This window comes from Athene noctua, chromosome Z (genome assembly GCF_965140245.1).
Source record: "Athene noctua chromosome Z, bAthNoc1.hap1.1, whole genome shotgun sequence".
Classification (NCBI taxonomy): domain Eukaryota; kingdom Metazoa; phylum Chordata; class Aves; order Strigiformes; family Strigidae; genus Athene; species Athene noctua.
In genome coordinates, this window is record NC_134077.1 from 19224980 (window position 1) to 19249707 (window position 24728).

The 24728-nt window shown below is 35.6% G+C and overlaps 1 protein-coding gene across 2 annotated transcripts in view; it reads left to right on the forward strand.

Annotated features, from left to right (window-relative positions):
- ITGA1 (integrin subunit alpha 1) overlaps nucleotides 1–23304 on the forward strand; it is a 75742-nt gene extending 52438 nt beyond the window's left edge. For both annotated transcript variants that reach the window (XM_074931668.1, XM_074931669.1), the window contains exons 13-30: nucleotides 363–506; nucleotides 1882–2136; nucleotides 2556–2686; nucleotides 4092–4255; nucleotides 4446–4582; nucleotides 5552–5662; nucleotides 6224–6309; nucleotides 6513–6648; nucleotides 7544–7624; nucleotides 9447–9523; nucleotides 10201–10290; nucleotides 11296–11398; nucleotides 12906–13019; nucleotides 14765–14869; nucleotides 15862–15966; nucleotides 16826–16918; nucleotides 18436–18552; nucleotides 19319–23304. In XM_074931668.1, the coding sequence (XP_074787769.1) occupies nucleotides 363–506; nucleotides 1882–2136; nucleotides 2556–2686; nucleotides 4092–4255; nucleotides 4446–4582; nucleotides 5552–5662; nucleotides 6224–6309; nucleotides 6513–6648; nucleotides 7544–7624; nucleotides 9447–9523; nucleotides 10201–10290; nucleotides 11296–11398; nucleotides 12906–13019; nucleotides 14765–14869; nucleotides 15862–15966; nucleotides 16826–16918; nucleotides 18436–18552; nucleotides 19319–19363 (2094 nt within the window). In that variant the 3' untranslated portion in view covers nucleotides 19364–23304. The remainder of the gene's footprint in view (nucleotides 1–362; nucleotides 507–1881; nucleotides 2137–2555; nucleotides 2687–4091; nucleotides 4256–4445; nucleotides 4583–5551; nucleotides 5663–6223; nucleotides 6310–6512; nucleotides 6649–7543; nucleotides 7625–9446; nucleotides 9524–10200; nucleotides 10291–11295; nucleotides 11399–12905; nucleotides 13020–14764; nucleotides 14870–15861; nucleotides 15967–16825; nucleotides 16919–18435; nucleotides 18553–19318) is intronic.
- Nucleotides 23305–24728: the final 1424 nt, after the last annotated feature.

Below are 24728 nucleotides of genomic sequence, written 5' to 3' on the forward strand. Positions count from 1 at the left end.
GTCTTAAGAGGTCCTAATCCCTTTAGCAGGTAGAAGGCACCATTTGTACCTTTCAGACTCAGAAGAGTCAAAAATTGACTAGACCATTCTTAAATTTAAAAAAAAAAAACAAACAAACAAACAAACAAAAAAAACCCCACACCAACCCAACAAAAAACCAAAACCCCCCAAAACCCAGACCCAAAACAGAAAACAAGCTTCAAAGGTAAACAGACCAAAAAGATCTAGGTAGCAAAAAAATTTCTCCCTGATGGTCAATATTTGGCATTGTTGTAAGCAATTGTAAAATGGATGTCTGAATGGGATATGTTGCATGATGTTGCTGACTCTGTCTCTGATTTATACCTTATGTTTTCCTGCAGATTGGGTCATACTTTGGGGGTGTGATTACCACAGTTGACATCAATAGGGACTCACTTACAGACCTTCTTCTTGTTGGAGCTCCTATGTATATGGGAACTGAGAAAGAGGAGCAAGGGAAAGTATATGTTTATGGTCTGAACAAGGTAAGGATGATGTTTATTGACCAGGAAAAGAACATGCTCCTTACTGTCTTCATGTCCTTATTTTAAAGAAATATGATAATTTGAGCTAAGAAAAATGAACAGTTGAAAACAGGGAAACATGTTTTTGATAATTGAGAGTGTAACACAGATTATTTTTGAAAAAATTATTCTCAAAATCTTTTTTTCTCACATTATTTTTTTTTCTAACAGACTGTGTTATATAGATACAGTATATCCTGTAAGCTGCAATATAGCATACATGCAAATTTATAGAATTGATTTTCAATCACATTTTCTTTTTGCTTTCACAAATTAGGGAACAGTAGGGCTCATCCAACTTTTAAACTTGTCACAACTAGTTTCAGGAATATAGCAGCTACACCTCTCCTTCCAAAGTTTATGCATACTTTTTCTTTTTTTCTTCTTTTAGTCCAGTACCATTGTGTATCATTATAACAGTTATCAAAATATGGCCTAGCAATGATGGTCTCCTAAAATATTACTGCAAAAAAAAAGACCTGAAGAGCCTTGGCCCATTTGACAAGGAACTCTTCCAGTTTCTACATGCATGTTGCTAACAACAAATTACTGGTGAATAGGGTTGGAAGGAAAACAAGAATTCCATGTTCTCCAGTAATGTGAGGGTTTGAAATTTGTTTTTCATGTGCTTCCTTTTTTCCATCTCCACATGAAGGAGATACAGCAGCTGCTGACTGCTACTAATCTCAAGCATGGAATTCATGGGACCAATCTCTTGGAAAGCTGGTTACATACCATACTGTGTGTGTGGTTCTGGGCTAGGATGTACACTGCACCAGAAGAATATATGTGTTGGACCATGGAGTATGTGTCTACTGAGGACAGGATTCAGTCCATATAAGAGAAATGCTTTGTTCTGGAATAACAGTATTGTCTTCTGCATTTCACCAAAGACTGGGTTTACTTTTCAGGTTAAGAGAATGCCTTTACAAGAACTCTACACTATCTTAAGAATCAAGTGTTTACTTACAATAACATCCAAATATCGTTATGATATTATGTTATGATACACTGTTGTGTTATGATTATGATACTATGTTATGTTATGATAGTATGTTATGGTACGCTTTCCTGTGAACCTCTAACTTCAAGAAATATGCAGAAGCATCTAGATGCAGAAAGAGAGGGAGCAAGAATGTCTTTCCCACCCGCTACTCAGAAAGAACATTTGAATCATAGTTACAGAACCACAGTTTCTACAGTGCACTCAGTCACTAGGAATGTGATGTAATGGTTTCATTTAATTAATGTTTGTCTTCTGGACAGGAACTCTTAAAAGCCTGCATTGCTAAAATATTGATGGAAATCCACAAATTCTAAATCTGTTCTTTCACAGACAAAGTTTGAATATCAGATGAGTCTTGAACCTATAAAGCAAACATGCTGTTCGCCATTAAAACAGGACACCTGCAAAGTTCTTAAGAATGAGCCTTGCGGTGCACGCTTTGGGACTGCAATTGCTGCCGTGAAGGATCTCAACCTTGATGGATATAATGATATTGTGATAGGTTCTCCCTTAGAGGATGATCATCGGGGAGCTGTTTATATTTATCATGGCCATGGAAACACAATCAGTAAAAAATATTCGCAGGTATGAAGTCAAACCTTACAGATTGACAGCTGCTGTGAGTGTATGTAGCACAAATGCTGTTTTCACATGTCTTCCCAACATAGTGTCAGACCATGGCTTGACCTGTCATTACAGGTTGTTTTTTAAAATGCTCTGTACTTTTAAACTCACATGATGAATTTGACTAATTTTGTCTAATATTGTTAGAAAGTATATTTGCATGTTTTCATTAGAAGCCTTCTGAAATGTTCTCTATAGACAAAAAAAGTGGATATTTTGCAATTCTGAAAATTTGTAGTGTGTTCATCACCATGGTAACCATTTTGGAAGTATTGTACTTTTAATATATTTAAAGTCTGTAACTGCCAACCAACGTGTCTTGAATGTTCTTATAAAATCCTTCAGCGTGGACTTCATAAACCTCTTAATGTTTTTAACAGCGTATTGCATCAGGTGGAGATGGGGAAAAAGTGAAATTTTTTGGCCAGTCTGTGCATGGGGAAATGGATTTGAACGACGACGGGCTGATTGATGTCACCATTGGAGGCCTTGGTGGGGCTGCCCTCTTCTGGTATGGATACCCACAGCAGCTGTCAGGCCAAAAAATAACCAGTTGTGTTGCACTACTGATGTAACTTACATGCACTACTGCTTGGACTGTTGTGAGGATACCGGTTTCATCTCATGCTTTGACACTGGCTGTGAATCTTCATATTTTCATGTCTCTCTGGAGGAACAAGTATAAATCTTAATAGATAACAGTAATAAATATAGGAATGTTTTAGAAACCTTGTTTGCCTAGTATGAAGGACTTGTCCTCCTACACTGTATTCAAAATAGAAACAGATTCTGCTTGTGGCACTAAGTAATAGAGAAAACCCCTAAGTGTTCTCTTTTTCACACTCTATTGCATATTATCTTAATAGAAATGTCAAGGACAAGTTCAAATGTAAAGGAGTCGCTAAGAAAACTCATTTGGTTTCCTGATAAGAAAACTCTAGTTTGGCTCTCCACAGAAAATCTTGGAAAAAATTGACTAAACTTTCTGGTTAACAGTGAATTAATTTTCTTTACAAAAAAAAAAAAGCATGATTCAGATGGCATAATGAGAAATATATTTTTAAGGGAGACAAATACCAGTAAATAAGATAACTTAATCCCTCATTTCTAAAACACAACTAAAACTATTTCTCTCTTTCTGGTAGGGCAATTGCTAAACCAGCTCCTTGCTTTCCCTCTCCTGCTGTTCTACCTAAGTTTACCTGCTAGGTGATAAGGTTTGTCAGGCCTTGCTACTATCCCCAAGCTGAGAGCTGCTCCTCACCTTCATCTGGTAGTTTGTCTTTCCAAAATCTCAGTGTATGAACACGATGAGATGCCCCTTCACTGCATTGTTTAGTTCACAAATCTGAAGACAGCTATTTTGCCAGCTAAATGTTCTGGTAGTTTGGCACACAGACGTACTCCATCTGAGCCCAAAAGGGAACAGAGCCAGAGCAAAGGGAGGAGCAGGAATAAGTTACAGGGACAGGGGTGAAGGGGAGTTAAAGTGAAGAAAATCGGTAGTGAATTTCAGCCTGTTTATCTACCAACAGCCTAAGAGATGGTATGCTACCCTCTAGTTTGTGTACAATGATATGTTCATCTGTGGATAACCTCGAGCATGGGTCTGGGACTTCAGACTCTTTTAAAAAGGGACTGGCTTTATAGAGCTGCTGAAATGCTTTTGAAAATAATTTCCTTTCATTTGGTACCTGTTCTGAAACAAGTACAACACTGAAGAAAACTTGTGACCATTTTCTCTGTCATTTGTTGTTTTACTAGTACTGTATAGAGTGTATAAATTACTTGTTTAGACCATCATGTACATGTACTTTAATGTTGAATGTTGCACATTTTCTAAGTTAATTCTTAAGTTAAAAAAAGTTGCTGCTATTATTTTCAAGGCACTTCTCTCTTTGTGGTTTTTTTTTAAGGTCTCGTGATGTAGCTGAAGTAAATGTTTCCATGCAATTCACACCCAAAAGCATCAATATCCAACAACAAAATTGTCAGATAAATAAAAGAAAAACAATATGCATAAATGCCACTATTTGTTTTAAGACCAGGCTAAAGTCGAAGGAAGATACATTTGAATCCAGTAAGTAGATAAGCACTAAACTGTGGAATCTTTACACTGTAAAACTACTATGCTTGCATTCGTTTATTTCTCCAAAAATGGAATGCTACGCTTCTAAATTCACTATTCAGAGTGCATTTAAGATACACTGGGGAAAAAGAATGTGTAGAGGCAAATTGGTTCATAATATTGATCTCAACTTTCTTTGCAGGTCTTCAGTATTGGATTACTCTTGATTCACAAAGACAGATATCTCGAAGCTTGTTCACAGAAAGCCATGAGAGGAAAATGCAAAAAAATATAACTATCAAAGGGTCAGAATGTATTAAACATAACTTCTACATGTTGGCAAGTAAATCATTTAAAGTGTTTTTCTCATGTTAACATTATAATAACCCAAATTATTCCATTAATTGTAAATTAAATACAAAATTCTGCATACAGAATTAATCTTAAGCAGTTTACATAAAATTTGCTTGCTACTTAGAATTTATATATTTGTCTATGTATATAGATATAAACTATTTACTTATCTGTAGAGTCTGGTTATCTTTGTTTCTTTGTTTGTATCTGTCTTAAGAGCATAACACACAGTAGAACCAAGATTATGGTCATTAGTTTAGGTGCATTGAAAACGCAGAAGGGGCATGTGACCTGGAAGTGTAGTTTGCATATTGGTGCAATTCTTCCTACTAAAATGTAGTAAAAAACCTCAGAAATTAGGTTTGGGATAGAGAATACTTACTCACTGCAAACCAAGAATGCAGTTAATAACTGTTGAGTATGAAATTGTCCAGAGTTTAACTAATGTGTAGAGTGAATGGAGATGTATATTATAAGCTACTCACATTTAAAATGCTTAGTGACTTCAGAGTTGTTTCATAATTCAAAACTAATGATAAATGCTTGAATTTGCTTGAATACATGATACATCTCCTAACAGCAGGCCTACAGTTTGACTTCACACTAGGTGACACTGCTGTTTGTCTTACTGTTCCTTTAAGAACAACTAAAAGAAAAGCATATGAGCTGACTGTTCTGAGACATTCTTAAATGAAATTGTGCTGGATATGCTTTACCTACATGACATTTTTATGATGATATGAGATACACAAAAACATTAGTAGATATTTATAAGGACTGGCTTGCACGCTAAATGCTTTATCATCAGTTGCAAGCATTCAAACGCTTCTCTAGCAAATATGGTGACAGTGTGACTGAAAAATATTTTACTTCATCATTGTTTGGATTTTTTTAACCTCCTTAGATATTAAAGTGAATGTCCATAAGAAAATTTTTGTCTTCTTTATGTTCTAGGATAAGCCTGACTTTCAGGACTCTGTAAAGGTTTTGCTGGAGTTCAATTTTTCTGATCCAGAAAGTGGACCTGTTCTTGATAGTAACCTGCCAAATTCAGTATCTGAATATGTAAGTCAGCAAGATTTTGCATTAATAACCGATGTAATTAAGGTAAAATTCATAGCCCACACAAGAGCTGAAAGTATTGTCCACAAATTGGCTAAAGAGGCAGGTTCGCTGAGCCTGTCCAGAAGATTTTTTTCTCAAAATGAGTCTTTGGGAATAAAGAGCTTGATTCAATGTGCTTGGGAACCAGGCTGGGGTTTTAAAGCTGTCCTGAGTGAAATGAAGATAGAAGAGAGTACAAGCAACTTTATTGTAATTTTTTATGTAGACAGAGCAGAGGAATGTTAGTTGTTTACTGTGATGGTGCTTGGCATCATTCATACTTCTACTATTGCCTCTTTTTCTAATCTAGATGAATCACTTAGAAGGGAATGAGTAAAAAGCTTATGTTTCACCTGTGTATTTTACAGGATATTGGAATATTTAACTTATTAATATTGGGGAAGACTTCTCTGATTGTCAAACAGAAGACCGTATATAAAATTAGATAATGAATTAAAATGCAAATATTTAATTTTAATAATAAATGTAATAAAATTGAGAATAAAAATACTATTGTTGCAGATTCCTTTCACAAAAGATTGTGGAGCCAAAAATAAATGCATTTCAGATCTTGTTCTGAATGTAAAAGCAAGCATAGCTGGAGACAGGTAACTACACCGGGGTTTTTGTATCATTTGATATCTGTACAAAATTTATATGTAAATTGTAAAGTCTGTAGTCTAATAAGAAAATGCTGTGGCATAATTTCCAAATCAGAAAAGATATAGTCTTGACACTGAAAGAAGTTCCTCTTTTTGTTAAAAACAGATTCAAAGGTTAAGGTGTCCAACATTCTTACTTTATTTTACAGCTCTTCTCCATTTGTTGTCAAGTCACGCAATGATAAGTTCACCATCCAGCTCTCTGTGAAGAACAAAAAAGACAGTGCTTATAATACCAGAGTTTTGGTTCAGTATTCTCCAAATATTATTTTTGCTGGCATTGAGGTAGGAATTTTTCATATTATCGCATTTATCATAATCTATATTGCTAGAGATCTGAGAAAGCCTTTTTATTAAGCCTGGATTTCACTGCTCTGGCATCATCTCAGTTGACTGGAAGAGATTCCCTGGGAGTTCTGTACTCACTTATCCCTCTAAAACAGTATATTTACTTTGACCTGAGTGGACTCTTGCCTAGCCTCTGTTAACTAGAGATGCAAGTTTCACAATGACATTTAGGTAGTAAGTGCCTGCATCTTAGATGAATGTCAGCGCCATGAATCATCTGTACATCTGTAGAGCCTTGTTATTTTTCAGTACAGCTCCTGAGCCTCAAGAATTCTCCTTTTACACATGTATAGAGAAAACAGTATCTTGGTAGGGAAGCATAGATCAATGCCTTACTCAGCTCTACCTCAAACAGCATTTCCATTTCAGGTGGGAAACATTAGGAGAAATTTGCTTGCTATCAACAGTCCTGATCTTGCACATTAGGAGAAGTCAGGGATCCATAGCACTTTGGCTGACCCTGTGACAAAAATGTCACTTTTATTGCCAAGTTAGGTGCAAAATTACATGTAAAAACTTTGTACTTACACATATGCTGATCTGCTAGACCCCATGACTAATTTGCATGATGTCTAGTTTTTATATAAGTGCTAATGTTACAATTTTACTGGAAGGGAATACTGACATCGAATTGAAGTATATGTCCATAGGTGGAAATTGTTTTGCAGAAGTTGTGGCTTTCTATTGTTGTCCCAGTTCAATTAAGGCTTTGACTCTTACAATGTTTTGATGAGGAAAAACAGCAATGGTATACATGTTCAACAGGCCCTTGATGCTTAGTCAGAATTTAGATTCTGTACAAGGCCATGATTTCACTTTCTTTTTCCTTTAGGATATTCAGAAAGATAGCTGTGAATCTAATCACAACATCACCTGTAAAGTGGGATATCCATTTCTCAAATCTGCAGAAAAGGTAAAAAGTCCCCCTGCATGCAAGTTCTCCTTGCTCCACATTGTTCTAAGCTAGGGCAGTCCCTATCACCTCTGAATTTCTTTTCTCTTGTGTTCAATCCAAAACCCGTCCGTGCACATTTCCCAAACTATCCTTGTCACAAACTGCACTGAGCCAGGTAGGAAAACATCAGATCTTCAGTACCTGGGCAGTCAGCTGTGGTATATGGGGCAGTAAAAGGTGCACATTGCCATCCTTGACACTGTCAGGCAAGTGGCCCATCTGGCCAGAAGGGTCTGTCTCCAGGTGTATAGGATATTGGTTAGGATGTACTGGTAAGCTATTACATACTGTGGCTTTCCACAGGTTGTGGAGTCTACGTCTCTGCTTATTTTGTATATAAAATCTAGTCAGTTGGTTGAAAAGAGAATAAACCGGTATGTGGAAATGCTAACCTGGATCTGCCAAATCAGACATCAGGACTTCACCTCTGCTCAGCAGGGAGTGAGAGGCCTTTCCAGCAATCAGTCCACTTGAAATCAAGCTCCAGCTTGAACAGTTCCAGTGCTAAATCTTTATTAACTCCTGGAATAGAAAGGGACCTTTAGCTAAACTAAGCCTTTGAAAATACTCATCTAAGCCTCACTTAAATAGTTCTGATATTGAATTGTGAAGTACCAAATTGCATGCAAGTAAGACCAACTGTCTTTCCTAGCAGTTTTTTATTTATTCCTCTGTCATATCAGGTCTTTGTTGCAGATGCATAACAGAGGGAGGATCAGTAGAGATGTCCTTTTACATTTTCTCCCACATACATGCTCCAGCTTGCATCTTGGACCTGTAGGAATTAAGTCAGCTGTTACTTTCTTGCAGCCAAATAAACATGCTACACAATGCCAGTGCCCACAATTCTCCATTCCCCGCTTTCCTGAATTTTTCTCATTTTCCTTTCATGCTTTGATTGTTAGTCTGTAGCTATAGATCACTAAATTTAGAAATTTTATTCTCTCCTTTGCCTTCAGACATCTCTGATTCACTGAAAAGCATCCCTAATACGTTCCTTTTTAAAGCCTCTTCCTGGCTCTTTTATAAATGTGAAAAAATATCTGAGACAACTTTCTCTGGGTCAATTTGTAATAAAGATTTGTATACATTAAAGGAAAAATAAAAGTCTGAGCTGGAAAATCCTTTATGGTGACAAATACTAAAATTTTTGCTTCGTATAAAATTACCCTGATGTGTCAGGATGTAGAGAGGGACATGTCTGGGATAGTGTTCCCAAAGGTTGTGTAGTGCCAAATTATGATAGGTTTGCCCTAGTTATAATGAGTAGGGGGGTTTGTGAGGACTAGTAGTCATTTATTTAAATTGTAAACACTTCTGTTTGGTATACTACATGTTTTAGTATATATTGTGATGCCAGCAGCCTTCTATAAACAGCTCATCCCTATTGTAATTGCCAGGCTTTTGAAGCGTTGTTTCTTCCTCATTAGAGAAAAAAAAATGGTTTTGATAAATTGCTTGCAAGACCATTTGGTTTCTATTAAGAATTATTTAGCTATGTATTTCTAATATACTATGTAATAAGTTTTACTGAGGCTTCTCAGTTCCAAAAATTTGTGGCTTCTGTTTAATAAAAGATAATTATTAGATTTCCTTTTTGATTGGGAAAAACTCAAAGAAACTATTTCATTCATAGAAAAGTGTTAAAATGTAAATAAGGATTCGATAGATAAAAATAGTAAAAATTTGTTCATTTTTCATCAGGTCAAGCCTTATTAGTGTGCCTTTCTTTTTTTTTTTTTTTTTTCTTTTAAAATGTGTAATTTATTTCTCTAAACAGATTTCCTTCAAAATATCATTCCAATTCAATGCATCATATCTCCTGGAAAATGCTACTGTTCATGTATATGCAACAAGGTTAGTTGCAATCATTACTTGTTTACCTTCTGATTTTTTTTTTCTTAGAAAGCTGTGTCATAATAAAACAAGGATGTCTTTTCTGACTCAGAAGTGGTTAAACAACATGTAGAGCTGGCAGCTTTACAGATGTACTCAGTCCAGCAGTGGACTGAGTGGACTAAATAAATAGCTGTTTGTCTCTAGAGCCTGAAAGTCACAAATGAGTCATAATTTCCAGAAGTTTTACCTTCCAAAAAGGTTTCTACTCTTACAAAATTACTGCATACTTTAGCATGAATCACAGTGTATGCTAAAGAAAAAGGTCTGGCCTTCAAAGAGCGAGAGCATTGCAGATGTTCTCTGTGACACTTGCCCTCAGTGTTTGCTGTCCCTGCAAAATCCAGGGATAGTGTCAGAGTAGTGGCCCCTACTTGGTCCATTATTGTTCACTCCACTGCAGTCTGTAATTTTAAAAAAGATGCATTTCTGAGCTGGGCTGGTGCAGGATTCAACTTTTAATTACCAGAAATAGCCTTTTGAATTTATTTTTAGGAGATAGTAATTAACTGGAAATGAGTAGTGTGTTTTCATAGCCAGAGCTGTAAGTATTTCAGTTTCTTGAGATTCCTTCCCACCTAGGAGTTGTGTTGCATCTGTATTGTCTTATATGAGTGGCATATGTTGCTTTATTTTAGTGACAGTGAAGAACCACCTGAGACTTTGAATGACAACAGAGGACACATTACAATTCCAGTAAAATATGAAGTAGGATTAATATTTGTAAGGTATTGATGCTTCTTTGTACTTTTATTTGCTAGCATAGTAAATAGCAGGTGTTCAAAGAGAGTATAGTATTGTTTTGTTGTTGAACTGTGCTCAGTATCTACACGTGTCAGCTTCTAGGCTCACGAACAGGAAGCACAGGCTTCATTGAAAAGAGCAGTTACATGAAATAATGGAGCAGTTACTGTCTCTATCTTGCTGTATTTTCATTTTATCTTTTTAAATTTGATCTGCAGTTTGAAAGTGCAACAGCAGCTTTGTTGATTCTTGTACTTTAGCCATTCAAAGACATTTTCAGCTTCCTCAAGGCCATGAGTTTGTATCACTATAGTATTGCATGATGTGATGTTTGATTTCCAGCTTCAAATATTAACCCAGTTTTAGATTCTCAGGGGCTTGTTTTTATAAATCCAAACATAAACTTTAATGCAGGTCTTGTAGTACACTTTATTTTCAGAAATAACTAGAATTCGATTAAATTCCATCCCTGAAAAACATTATAAATGTTATCAGTAGACTACACTGCATGGTGCACAGGTGTAAATAATTAAGTCAACTTTATTTTAAATGCATTTCATGGTTCAAATCCAGCCTTTGCTTGTCCCATAGGGAATAATGTTGACTTTAGAACATGGTGGTTTTGTTCTCTTTTTACTTGATTCTGTCTTTTATAGGACCCTGCCTGTTTCATGTGACAATGCAAGGGACAGCACAGCTAGAATAAGAACAGCAAAATCAAGCCCTGATATATTAATTTTAGGAATAATATTTGATAATTTTGTAGTTTTATCTGAACAAAACATTTTAAATGTACATAATAAAAAGTAAGTAGTACTCAGAAAATGAATGAGTTGAACTTCGGTGGAAGTAGCAGTGTACTCTTAATTGAAAAGCTAGTCCTGGAGGATTGATGAAATAATGAAAAGAACAATCTTATTAACTACTAGAGTTTTAATGATGTTTATGTGCTTATTGGGGTTTTTTGTGTGTTTTTTTTAAACCTACAGTGTTTTCAAAGAGCACCATGTTATAATTGCAGCAAATGAGACCGTCCCTACTGCTATTAACACAACAGAGCAGATTGGGGATGAAGTTACTCTACATTATAGGGTAAGAAACAATTAAAAGTGTGATATAGTTACTGGCGCTTTTTTATTATTATTTGGTTTAAATAATTTAATGTAATAACGTATTACCTAAATACCAACTATGCAATATGTTAAACCTTCTACGTGGGTATTTTGTGTTTAACACAATTTTTTCCTTGGTTGTTTTAAAATAAGATGACTCAGAGGTTCTCGGAATGGTCAGTCCCTGCAGAGTGGTTCTGGTGGGGTTTAGAGCTGCTACCCTCAGCAGGGGAAAGAAAGCATGCTCTAGTAAATGAGAACTTGACCTACATTCATTGCAATTTAGAACAGATATTACCAAAATTCAGTCAGCTTTGAAAAAGGCAAATGTCGTGCTCCAAGAATGTTGTCTTCCTAATGAAATAAATACTGAAACTAAAATCACTTGCCAAAGATATTTAATGGACTAGAAACCCATCCTCAGATTCTAGTAGGACTGATTTTAATTGTCTTGAGAGCATCCTTGTTTCCCAGTGTAAAATCCAAAGCTGAGCAAGAGTCCCATATAAAAATGTTAAGTCTCTGAATCAACTTCGGTCTAAAAAATGGGTCATGGGAAAGTTCTTTCTCTCACTAAATAACAATGGCAAAGGGTTTTTTTCTCTTTTTTAGTCCACCTACACTGTTTTACTCTGCTACTTTTTCTAGTCTAAAACTTAAAATCCAGTAATCTCAGAGCTTTTGTGGATGTTTAAGACTTTATTTATCTCATTTTAAAACCTTTGCTTTCTGAGTGTAACAGCTGGTGGACTGCAGAGCATAAAAATTATGATCTCATAAGCAAAAATCTCTGAAATCAGCTTATTACAAATGAGTAGTTGGAAGAAAGAAGTTAAACAGGTTCTTGACTATTTATTAAGCTCGTCCACTTCAGAGATAGGATCACCAATTCCCCTGCCAGCAATTCCACCTAGGCATTTTCTCCATCCTTGGGCACAGCAGGCCTGTTCAGAAAGAGCAGCAGTTTACGGATATGTCCTGTGATCTTCTCAGGGAAAACAGGGGAAAGAAGCAGGTGAAGAGGAGGGCTGTTGCCTAAGCACACCTCAGGAGGAACTAGCAGGAGTAACCAATAGTACAGTGGCTTCTCTCCCATGTTAAAGTATTTTGGGGTCTTTATTAAAAATTGAAGTAAATTACCTTAGACAGAAGTCCTAGATGGTAAGAAGACGCAGTAAACAAGATAACAAGAAGGAATTTGTGTCAAAATGGTCCCTTTCACCCTGTTCATTTGATTTCCTTCAATAGAGCATTGTATTACCCAAGACCACAGAAGAATGTGTTTGCTAATTCACAATAGGCTGTTCTTGGGGAAAAAGTAAGAATCCATCATACCACTTTTTGCATAACTGACTGTGGAAATGTAAAAAACAAAACAAAACAAAAACAGAAGAAAAGCACAGGAAATAAAAAAAAAAAAACCTCACAATCAAATACTAACAAAATAAGGAAAGTACTAATCAAACATTTTTCTTTTTTTTTAATAGATTGAAAAAGGTGAACACTTTCCAATGCCACAGCTCACACTGCAGATCTTGTTTCCCGATGCAACAGCAGCCAAGAACACTCTTCTCTACCTTACTGCATTGTCACATTCCCAAGTAAGCTAGGAATTTTTATTTTTATAATTAATTTAAATTTGAAATTTTTGTTGTAAGGAACTGAAAAATGCAAACATTTGGGATCATGCCTTGCTTCAAGGTAGATACTGCTTTTAGTCTAAAATAGAAGATGCTGGTATTTTAAGAGTATGTACAGATGTGCATAAGAAGGCAAAAAGATAAATTTTCTTAAAAGGAAACAAGAAAAAGAAGGCAAAAAGATAAATTTTCTTAAAAGGAAACAAGCAAAATTGGCCAATAACTGAACTGTAAGAAGTTTAATTTGATATATTGCCAAGTGATGAGAGGTCCAGACTGAGATATAAATGACAGGAGTTTCTTTTTTAGTTTTGCCTACTGAGTCTCAGATTATCTCTATTGCCATCAGTGCTTATTGCAAATGCTGTAGTCCTGCTGTGTGCATCTAGAGCTTAATCTCATGTTCAGTCCCTTCTCTCACTGAAATTAGCCTTCCTGCATGTCTGCTTTCCAGCACTAGCAGTCCTCTGGCTGCTTCTTTCTCTGGGTGCTGAGACATCATGAAGGGGTGGTAGGTCATGTCTTAAAAATGCTCTTTACTGTAGTCTTAATTTGAATTTTTCCATTCCACTCCTCCAGAGCAGCTGGAGATCACAGTTCCATCAAACCCCATGATTTGAGATCTGTAGATATTAAAACTAGAGCTCTATCAATATAGCTCTATCTATCTATCTGTCTGTCTGTCTGTCTATCTCTCTGTAGCTATATCAATATATACTGGATGGCTGAAGAACCCAAATATCACTAAGTCGTGACCTAAACATATTTTTTATTTTTTTTAATCTTTCCCTCAGAGACACACACACACACGTGCACCTCTCTCCAACTATTTCAGTCAGTTTTGAGGTGTTGCACCACTGATAAATAAACCAAATGGTCTAAATGAAAGTTCGGGGTTCACTTTAAAAATAAAAAAGAAAAAACCCCAAAATATTCTATGTTTAGAATACAAGGAAATTGTGTCTGTTCTTAAATTCCTTCCCCTGTTGTTTCCATTCCTAGGCAATCACTGCATTTGACCCAAGTTTGCACATAAACTCAGTAAATCCATGCCTTTTCTGTGGGTATAATTCATCTACTGTTAGCTACACTGTAGTGACAGTAGAGTGCCCAAGTCCACTGCAAGGGATTTGCAATCCTCTTCATGCTAGCAGTCTGAAAGTGAACAAGCTGACTGAAAAAAACTCAAATTCCCTACACCAAAGACACCAAAGGCTTTTCCTGCTGCCTTTGAAGGAGCCATGGAGGTCTAGCCAGTGCTCTAGAACCTGCCTCCCATCCTTGGGCACTGCAACAGAGGCTCCTGAATGCCTGCACTTAACCTGCATGTCTGCTTGCTAAGGCAGAACCTCTGTGGATTCCCATTCAAAAGCTATTTAAGTCTTTTAATAGCCAGCTTTTGCTGGTTCATGTAGTGGTCATCTTGCAGGAAGCTCTTGTTTGCTTCTACAAAGCTTTAAGTAGCTGGATAGAGGTTAGGTTAAATTATCTCATAAAAAGTTCATTTGTGTTTTGAATAATGATACTTCAATACCCACACCATCATATTCTTCATTCTTGCAGTATACAATTTTATTGCATTTAGTTGTTAGTACATATTCTTAATATTATTAAATATTATTAATGTTGGCTTGTTTCCAGAGAATTTTTTTGTAATAGATTGCATGTTCAGACAATAAGAATAATATTTGTATTTCTGCTAACAGAATGCCATCTGCCAAACTAGTTACCCTGTAGATCCATTAAAAATCAGCACTGGGAAACCATTTGTGTTGCCAAAAATAAAAGAACCTACAAAGGATACAATTATGGTAAGCCTAGATATGGTATATATATTCATCCCAGATATTAACCTAGATCTTGGAGCTGACTACTTCTGTAATAAATATATAAAATCTTCTCTTAAACTGTATCCTATGGAAACTCATTTTGTCTTAACAGACTGAAAAAATTATCTTTATGTAGACTAGCTATAATTTTTATTTGGCTAGAAAACTGTACGTGGAACTGAATTTGGGGTGTTGTTTTTTTTTTTTAAATGTGTAAATAATAGTAGCACGTCTGACAGCTGAGTAAATCTTCACTTTCTATATTTCCATTGTAATTAATAAATAGCAGTATTTTAAAAGCTTTTCATCTCCCTTGAAACTTTTTTAGACATCCAGTTGAAAACGCTAGCACTCTGATCTGACAGATTTTCAACGCAACTGATAGAAATGTAATTGATGATCCCATCTGGAAAGGACTAGCCTCTAGTTGCAAAGTAATTATGCTGCCATAGTTATTGTGGCATGTTGGGGGGCAACCGTCATACTACCTCCTCAGCCTAGAGGTACAAGTTGAATTTCTGGTGCCAATGAAAGCATGCCATGAGAAGAATGTTTTGCCATGCTTATCATAGTCATTCACAGAGGTGATAGACATCTAGGCTAAACAAATATTTCCAAAGCTTTGTCAAAGCTATTTCCAAAGTCACAGGTGTGATGACAGAAAAACACTTCCTGTTACAGGCTGTCCCTCCTTTAGGAGCTTGGCTGATGCCTTTTGCCACATACCTACAGTAACAGAGCTTCCTGAAGACTAAGTGAGCCTGCAAAAACTGAGTCTATTCTACCACAGCATGAATATCTCAACTCATTTTATATACTGCAGTGTCATTTTTACATAAAAAGCTCCAGTAATGTCAGTTTAGTATTGATATCATAACAAGTCTGTGTTCTGTATATACAGTAGTTTAGGTGTTTTTATTTTAGTAATCTGAAAAGTCTCTTCCTATTAATTCATGATAGTGTCTTTTAAACAGGACTGTGATACATACAACTGTGCATCTATTAATTGTGCCCTGGTCCCATCTGACATATATCAAGTAAATGTTTCATTAAGAGTATGGAAACCTACCATCATAAAAGTAAGTAAATCCCATTTGTATTCAGAATATTCTTGGGCTTAAGAAATTTAGGCCAATGTTTCTGATGTGTATTAAAGTTATACCTTTTCATTTTCTTAAGTCTCCACAGTCCCCTAGGATATGAAATTGTTTCTCTTGCTATTCTAAAACTTCCGCAAAACTAAGTTACATGCATTTTATTATCCTTAAAGTGAGTACTTAGAATTTAGGAATTTCAAAACATCGTAAGAAGATACCCCTTGCTTATTATGCATGGATGGTACATTTTTTGATAGCTACTTATCCATCCATATATTCTACTTCAGCAGATGTAAGGATGGGTACATAGAAGCATATAAGCTTTAAATAAATTTTATCTGGAAAGTTTTCTCAAGTCTAGAAAGGATTTTTTGATCAAAAAGAGCAGAGAAGAAAGAGTCCACCTCAGAAAACACCTCAATATTATCTGATAGTTACAATAATGATCAGGCTGTGGTCCATCTTGTTCAGCTGATAAATTTCTGATAATGAGTTCCTGTTTTCTGTCTTTGTTTTTCACTGGAAAAGAACAGGACAGGAGGGTAGATACAGCAAAATTTTAGAAAGCTGGTGTCTGTCCCTGTGGCCAAAGTTGTATTCCAGAATTAATTAATATTCCTTTGAAATCTCTGCTCTCTACTCTTTCAAAGCTGTACTGCTATCTTGTAAACAGTGATGTGTGTGCTGAAGGTGTCACAGATGAGCAGCTCCACTGACTTTCACATTTTTCAGCATCTCCCAAAATGTTACAGTTAAGTTTTGCTTTCACCCTTCTCATTTCTACAACGCTTTCTACTTCAAAATAACTAATTGTAAACCATGGCCATTTCTCTTTTTCCAGGCAAGTATTCACAGCTTAACCCTTGTTGTGAAAGCTTTACTTAAGAGTGAGAACTCATCGCTGATTTTGAGAAATGACCATCAAAAACTGGAGGTAAGAACATGATAATTAATGGATTTACTCTTCGTAGTATTTATTGTGCTACTGAATCACTCATTTTCATTCATTACTGGTGAACTGATTGTTACTTGTTATAATGTATTATCCTACTCTAAACAAAAGGAATATCATATTACAGTAGAAATGTCAGAGTCAGATGATGATAGCAAAATCCCATTACCCACCAATGTACCTGGATGCGAAGTACTGTCTGAAGTATTTCTGCCTGATGCAGTATAAATACTTCCTGCATCTATGTAAATTAAAAGCATAATTAAAATTATTTTAATAAGTTGGTAATATTTTAAAAATTGTCCTGAGTCCTTTAGAAGTGATCTTACTTTGTATATTGTATTTTCTTTTTTATTTATTTATTTTTTATTTCTTTCCACTTCATTACCCAGGATATATATGTGAAGCAGAATCTTTTATTTGTCAGAAGTTCCCTGTCATTTTCTTAGACAAGAAAGTATATAACATTGTATACTTACATATATATAGTGGTGTCAGATATAAAGAGAAATTTCTTTAATTTTGTTAGAATTGTTATTTGTCCTTTAATACTTTTTGTTCCAAGATGTTTATTGTGGTTAATGCATTGCTTTTCTGTTATAACTTGTGCATACAGGGGCTTATTTACTACAATTTACATTTTTAAGCAAAAGTCGTTATGTGTTATTTTTGTTAACATCCCCAAACTTTAGAGCAAAGTAATATTCAATGTGAATTACATCTCGTGCAAAATAATTTTGGAAATACAAACATCACAGGTCAACTATCAGCTGGTATTGTATCCAGACATTTCTTGTAAGTGATAGATTAAAATTGAATGAAGGCGTGAAAACACAGCTGAGAGGCATGCATATAATGAGACCTGCCCTTATGAACCAAGGAATTTCAGAATTAACTTTTTTTAAGACATATTTTTAAGTTAAATGTTTAGTGTTCAGCTCTTCAATTGATTTGATAATTCAAATTGACAATTTGAATTATAAAGTCGTGTCTCTAATAAATTCTTGAGTTAACAATTCAAACTCCTATATGGTCATGTTTTTTTAAATGTGAGTATTCCTTATTTCAGTTTAGTTTACACCTGGTTTAAAATCAAATTAGTATCTACACGGCTTTTTACACATTTCATTTAGTTGGTTTAGAAGCTTGTTAATCACTACCACTTTTCAGGGAGGCAGGCACTGAGTGATGAAGGAAATACTAAAGAAAATCCCTAACATATACTTCAACTGCTTATGGTTTTGGTCCTGTACCCTTAATAAGTACAGACTTAGAGTTGGGCCGGTTGTTGTTAAATTAATGCACTTAAAAAGGGCAAGATATTACATAAATATAGGGGTTTATGTTGGAGATTATTTTCTCAATTCCCTCCTACAAATTCCTGTACTCAGAATTAAGTGGTACCCTGGGAAATCACTGCATACTGATAAAAGTCATGTGCTCTGTTGATATTTTAAAAGGATAACTTATTTATTGCTTGCATTCTGAACACTTTGCAGACCATGATTAAGATTTCCAAAGAACTCCAACCGGGTACAGTCCCCTTATGGGTTATCCTCCTGAGTATCTTTGCAGGACTCCTGATTCTTGCACTGCTTATATTTGCTTTGTGGAAGGTAAGCTGCACGTTTCTTGACTTCAGGAAAATCAAAAAATATGCCTAAATTCTCTGCCGAGTCCTTCTTGTAACTAAAACCTCACAGACACTAATATTATCTAGTAAGTAGAGAGAAATCTTGTAGAAAAGACAAAATAACTAATAACACTACATTTTTCTGATGTGTAACATGCAATGCTAACCAGTTGAAATCTGTATTGCCAGTATGTTATGAAAGGAAAAATTAAAAGAGATGTTACTATGAGTCTAAGTTTAATAAAAGAGGGTTTTATTAGCTTTGATGTGGCCTTTGATGATCGTTTTCTCTTTGCAAGAGATGCTAGGCCTGTGGTGTAAGTATTGCCACAAGTGGGCACTCTTCTCCAAGATAAATATTTAGTTCATACTTGGGTTAGAAGGTTAGTTTATAAATTTCAACATGTATAATCTCTTGAAAAATTTGACAAGCATAAAATAAAGTATTATTTATTCAGCTGAGTACCAAATATTATTAAGTGTTTTAGCCTTTGACATTATACAAGTATAACAAAGATTCAGCAATCACTTACTATATATTAACTGTATGCCTTTTGTCTGCTTTCCTGACATGCCTCACTAGTTTTTTCCATTCCAGGAAAAACAGTGTTGTACTTCAGTGATAAAATAGCAAATGACTTTTTACTATACTAGAAGTATTAAAATAGCAGTAAGAACCAACAAAAGAATGCTACCAACATGGGTTGTATGCTTTGAGAAGTTCTTAGTCACCTTTTTCTTTTCTGCAGGCTGGATTTTTCAAGAGACCACTAAAGAAGAAAATGGAGAAATGAAGGAAAAAAAAAAGCAGAAATTTTTGCTCAGGTCTGCCTCAACAACATTACTGTAAAATTATAAACTTCGTCACAGTGGTCACCATGTTTTCTAAACTCCGGTGCATTACAAAAACAAGAAGCAGAACAAGAACAAATCAAGGACACATGCAAAGGAATGATGCAAAAGAATAAACAGCCTTTTGTGATACTCAAAGACATACTTTCAAGTGTTAGTCATTTTTGGAGAGTGAGTTCAAAGATTCTAACATTTTTTAATATGGAAAATGCATAACCATATTTTTATATACCTGTGTATGTGGAATCATTTTTCATTACAAATTATGCAACAAGTCAGCTTGTATGTAGCAGTTCCAGTCTTTTATCACCTTACAATTTTCAAAAAGAAAAAGCATCATTTTCAAAATTTCCTCCGTATGTCAGTTCTGTGACAGCAGACTGTCAGTTCATGAAGCAGAACATGCAGACTTTGAGAATGCACCAAATACTGTATGATAACTGATGTAATGACAGTTCAGAAGGTAGAAGCACCTGAAGGATTTTTGGTGAAAATTACTGAAATACCTTGGACTTCTCTTTCTGCTCATTTTAATGTGTCCAGTTTAACCCAGGACACTCCAAGAAAGAGATTTTTATGGTCAAGCAATCCATAAAGAATTGATCCATTACATAACTGTTTGAACTTGGAACAGATTTTTGGCAGGCCTAAAAATGTAGGCACAAAACCTAAAAGCCCATCTGATTGCACATTGTACTGAAATAAGCAGGGGCACAATTGTATCTGCAAACTGAAATATCCATATTTATGCAGAAAATCTTTAGAGGTACCCTGAAAGTTTGACTCTTGCTGTATATCTTGGAGTAGCCAGGAGGGTGCTTCATAAACTGTCACTGTAAATTTATTGCATAGCTATTTAATCCCATGAGTTTAAAGTGTACAAAATAATAATTAACAAAAGAGCACAGATAGAAAATTCAGCACTGGCAAGCTTCTTCTAGTATTATAAGTTTATTATAGTTTAAGAAGTGATGAAGAACTTGCATATTAAATAAGCACTTAACAAATTATGTTTATTTTGTGTCAAAGATTAAAAGTTTCTATGAGAACACACTGAAATGTAGATAGCAAAAGATTTCTTTAAGAAATTTTTTTCTTTCTATTTAGACTATTCAGTTTCCTCTTTTCTTTCACACACTTGTCTTCCTTGTATGAGGATCTCTCCCCAGGGCTCTTGGGCTATGCCTTGTCCTTGAGAGCTTCCTATATTACTTGCAGCCACACAAAACTAACATGAGAAAATGGAGGCATGCTGGCAAAGTGTGATGTTGCCTCAGCGTGAGACAGCTCAGCATTGGTTGCCAATAGATCAGAAAATGTTGAGGAGACATACTAAATTCTATAAGATGTACTTGTTTGCAGAAGAGATTTGACTTGCCAAGGAAGCCAGGAAAATTTGTTCCTCCTCTTAGTACAAATGTTACTGAAATGTAAAAAAAAAAATAAATGTAGTTTTCCAAAAGGTTTTAACTTAGCACTGACTTTAGCAATAGCTTAAAAAGCAGTATTATATTTTATAAAGACTTTTTTTTCTTTAAGAAGAGACCAGAGACTGGGTTTAACATGCTGGCAAGGACACCTCTGGAAGTGTGCCGGAAGGTGCTTTATTGCCTGAAAGATGCTGTCACTCTTAGGTCCCTTCTATTTAGTTCCTAAATTAGAGAGTAGTTGTTGGGAAAGGGTGAGACTTATGTGAATGCAGCAAGTGGGATTAAGTTTGAAAGTGTTTACAATTTCTCCTTGTGTCTGTGGGAAAGGTGGTTGTTTCATAACAACAGTCAGCTGAAGGTAGCAGCATGACTCAGAGAAGAGGGTAAAGCCCTCCGTGGGAACACTGTGGGTGGCTGTGCTTTGCAGAGTCTGAGAGAGCCACCGGCTTGGCAGACTTGCTTGCTGTGCTAGTCTGCATGCCTGAAAGTGCACCCTCGCTGAAAGGCTATGAGTTCTGAGTACATAAGAAAGACATGAATGGCAGCAAAAAATGAGATAGAGGAGTTGTGGATAGAATCCCATCTTCATTTATCACGCTGGTTAAATAGCCCTCGAAGGAAGGCAAAAATCCATTTGCTAAACAGTGATGATAAATTAATATTTGCAGAGCTGTTTTCAGTTCCACATGACATGCAGGTTTTATTTTAAGAAAATGTATGATTTTGCCAATTTGTTTGAAAGATTTAAATGGCACTTGTCACCATATCACTAGAGCATCTGAATGCCTCAGAACTGTAAATTTGTTTTCCTTATAGTATCTCTGTAAAGACTTAGCATTGCTGTTATCCTATTGTGGTTTTGTAAAGGAACAGACTTATGAAGGAATTGTGACTCACCAATGCATACATAGAAAGTCCATGGTAGCAGCAGAAATACTTATATTTATTATTATTCAGCCAGTTTGTTAACCATGAGGTCATTTTTCCTGGTTTCATAAGATTACTCACAAGTTGTACAAGCCACATGTCATCTTTATGCAGCATACTTTCATTTTAAGTTTTTTACTTTTTAGTTACGATGAGCTTTTTACTTTTCCGATGACATTTCATATCTTATTTTAAAGCATCAGCCTAACTGAAAAAATGTAAGTCAATAGAAGAGTCTATTTCCCTAGATAAAGACTATGCAAAAATACCTATTTTATAAATGCAAAGTATGTTTGAGATCAGTGTTCTATTCTTTTTAGACTTGCTTTGCACTGTAAAAACAGTAATAAGCTTCATATAACCACACTGCCTTTGTCTTTGTCATGATGCTTTCTTCCTTTTCATGTTTGTCTTATTATCAGATTTTCAATTATCGTATCTATTTAAAATACTAGTATTCAAAGGGGATAGCACTATAGCACATTATTACTATGCAGGTTAAATTAGTAAAATCACTATTTTTATACATAACAGCCTTTCTGCACAACACTGCAAGAGCAGTATTTTACTGCTTTTCATTATATACAACAGAAAACCCTACTGAAAGTAATATTGCAAACATCAGGAACATCTCACTGAAATTTGGCAGGCACAAAAAAATATCAGAACAGCATGTAATCTGTTTTGATCCTCTATAAAAAGATATATTAGGATTGTAATATGATTCTAATAACTAACAAGCTAAAGATTTTTTCATTCAAATAAAAGCCTGTTTAAAAAAAAAAAAAAATTTAGGTGTATAACCAGAACTTAAGCAACAGAGGGAGTCTGGCCCAGCTCAGTTTCTAACTTCAGCACTGAAGTAACTAATCTTAGAGGGAAAGGACAGGCTACATTTCTGTCTCATTGAACTTATCTGGAATAGAGCAAGAGCTTTAAACCATCACTCCTACTTCAATTTGAGGCTGTTCTAGAGGTTGTTGATCCCATATGTAATTTTAGAAGACTAAGAAAACAGCATCTACATGAGAGCAATCTCCCTGGGCTGCTGGTTATGTTCCTGTGCTTGTCTGGTGTCACTCTAGGGTTCTGTATCATGAACCCTTGCTACAGACACAACCCACCTTTCCTGACTCCTTACCTGAGCCCTTTAGTACATATCCTGTGCTGCATCATTTCAAGCATGATGTTCCTCTTCTGCAGAGCTTGAGTCAGGGGAATCCACCTTCAACTGGAGCCAAGGGTTTTCATCTCACTCAGCACTGAGATGCTGGAGTTAGGGTCACACTCATCTAATCAATTCCACATAGTCTAATTGTTTTAATTTCTTGAATTAACTGTTGTATAGATGGTGATCCCTAAAAGCAGAGCAAGAGAATCAGAATGTACTGTTGTTAATTATACAGCTTTATAGGAATAAGAGGGAATTTGCATCCTTTTTAAGAAAATCACAACATTCTGCACAGCATTTTGTTTTTCCTGTAAAATTATTTCAAGTGTTTTACTGATTAAAAAAATTTAAAGTCTGTGAGCCTCCTTTGTAGTTTGTTTGCTTTTCATTGATATAAAAATAATATAAAGCCATCTCAGTACATAAAGACAAATCCATCTACCTGTCAACAGAAAGCTACTGTAGAAACAAGCATTCTTGCACAGCATGACATCAAGGAAAGCTTGAATGTGGTCAAGCTGACAGAAATACAATGTTATTAATTGTATGGCTCCTGTACTTATAGCCACATGTGAAAGCTTTCAGAGGACCATACGACTTCCTGACACAGATTTGTTTTCATGACATTACATAGACAAAAGTTGAAGACGTATTAATTCATGTAACCATTCTTCTTATCCAGTGATTTTTCTGTACTTCTCCCTGTGACACAACTGATGTTGTCTTGCATAGTTGTAAACGGCTGACATAATCTTCCTTAAAGCCTAGTAAACATTTATATCAAAACTTCCTAGAAGACAAAGATTACACCTTTTATATCACAGTTAACTTTTAGAAAACGTTACAAACCATGTAATTACTTAACTGTTATCTCATCAGAAACTACTTTGATGGTGAATCACAGTTCTCTAATAGCAACATCCTGTCTAGTCACAGGGGAGTGCTTACCAAATGCCCTACTCTGTATATATCTGATCATTAGAGTTTGCTGGACATTGTCCATGGGAGTATTTCAATGAAAACCAGGGGAAAAAAAAAACAACACTTCTATGTTTGTTTGCTTTAAATTGCTTTTCAGTGGAATTAAAAAAGCACTGGAATCACTTTTTCACAGCAAGTGTCATGTTATGTATCATTTGTACAAAATTGATTTATAATTCATTGCATTTAGCAGAAGCATCCCTAACCCTCCACAGTTCAAAGGCAATAGCAGTTCATGCAGTGAGTGTGGTATGAGCCCTGTAAGAGTGAAGAGTCCTAAAGATTAAAGCACTGATGACGTTTTAGTAACCGGCTGATACCAGAGTTTAGACAGCACAACTGGATTCTGTTTAAAGAAGTGGATGATAAAGTGAGCTACCGTCAGTGCAATCATGTTTTAATTACAAAGACTGAGGGATGACACCCAGAGATACTGGACTTTGCTCATTCAGTCAAAAAAAGCATGAGTAAAAGATGCTCAGACATATTGTTCTTCTGACTCTACTAGAGTAGGGCATAGTGCCCCTTTACTTCTCGTACACTTACCCTTCTGCCCTTCTCCTTTTCTCAGTACCGTAAGTCTTCACAGAAAGGACAGACATTCCTCAAGGGCTGACTGAATGTTGCACCTCCTAGGGATTTTCAAAGAAATGGAAGAGGGAGCAGAAGTATTCAAAGTGAATTGCACATTTAGATCTAGCAGGCCAGTTGTCTTGGCACACTTTGTCCACCCTCTTCGTACACTCTCTGTTCACCTTCAGCAGTGGTCATGGTGAAATCCCACTTCTCAGTTATGGT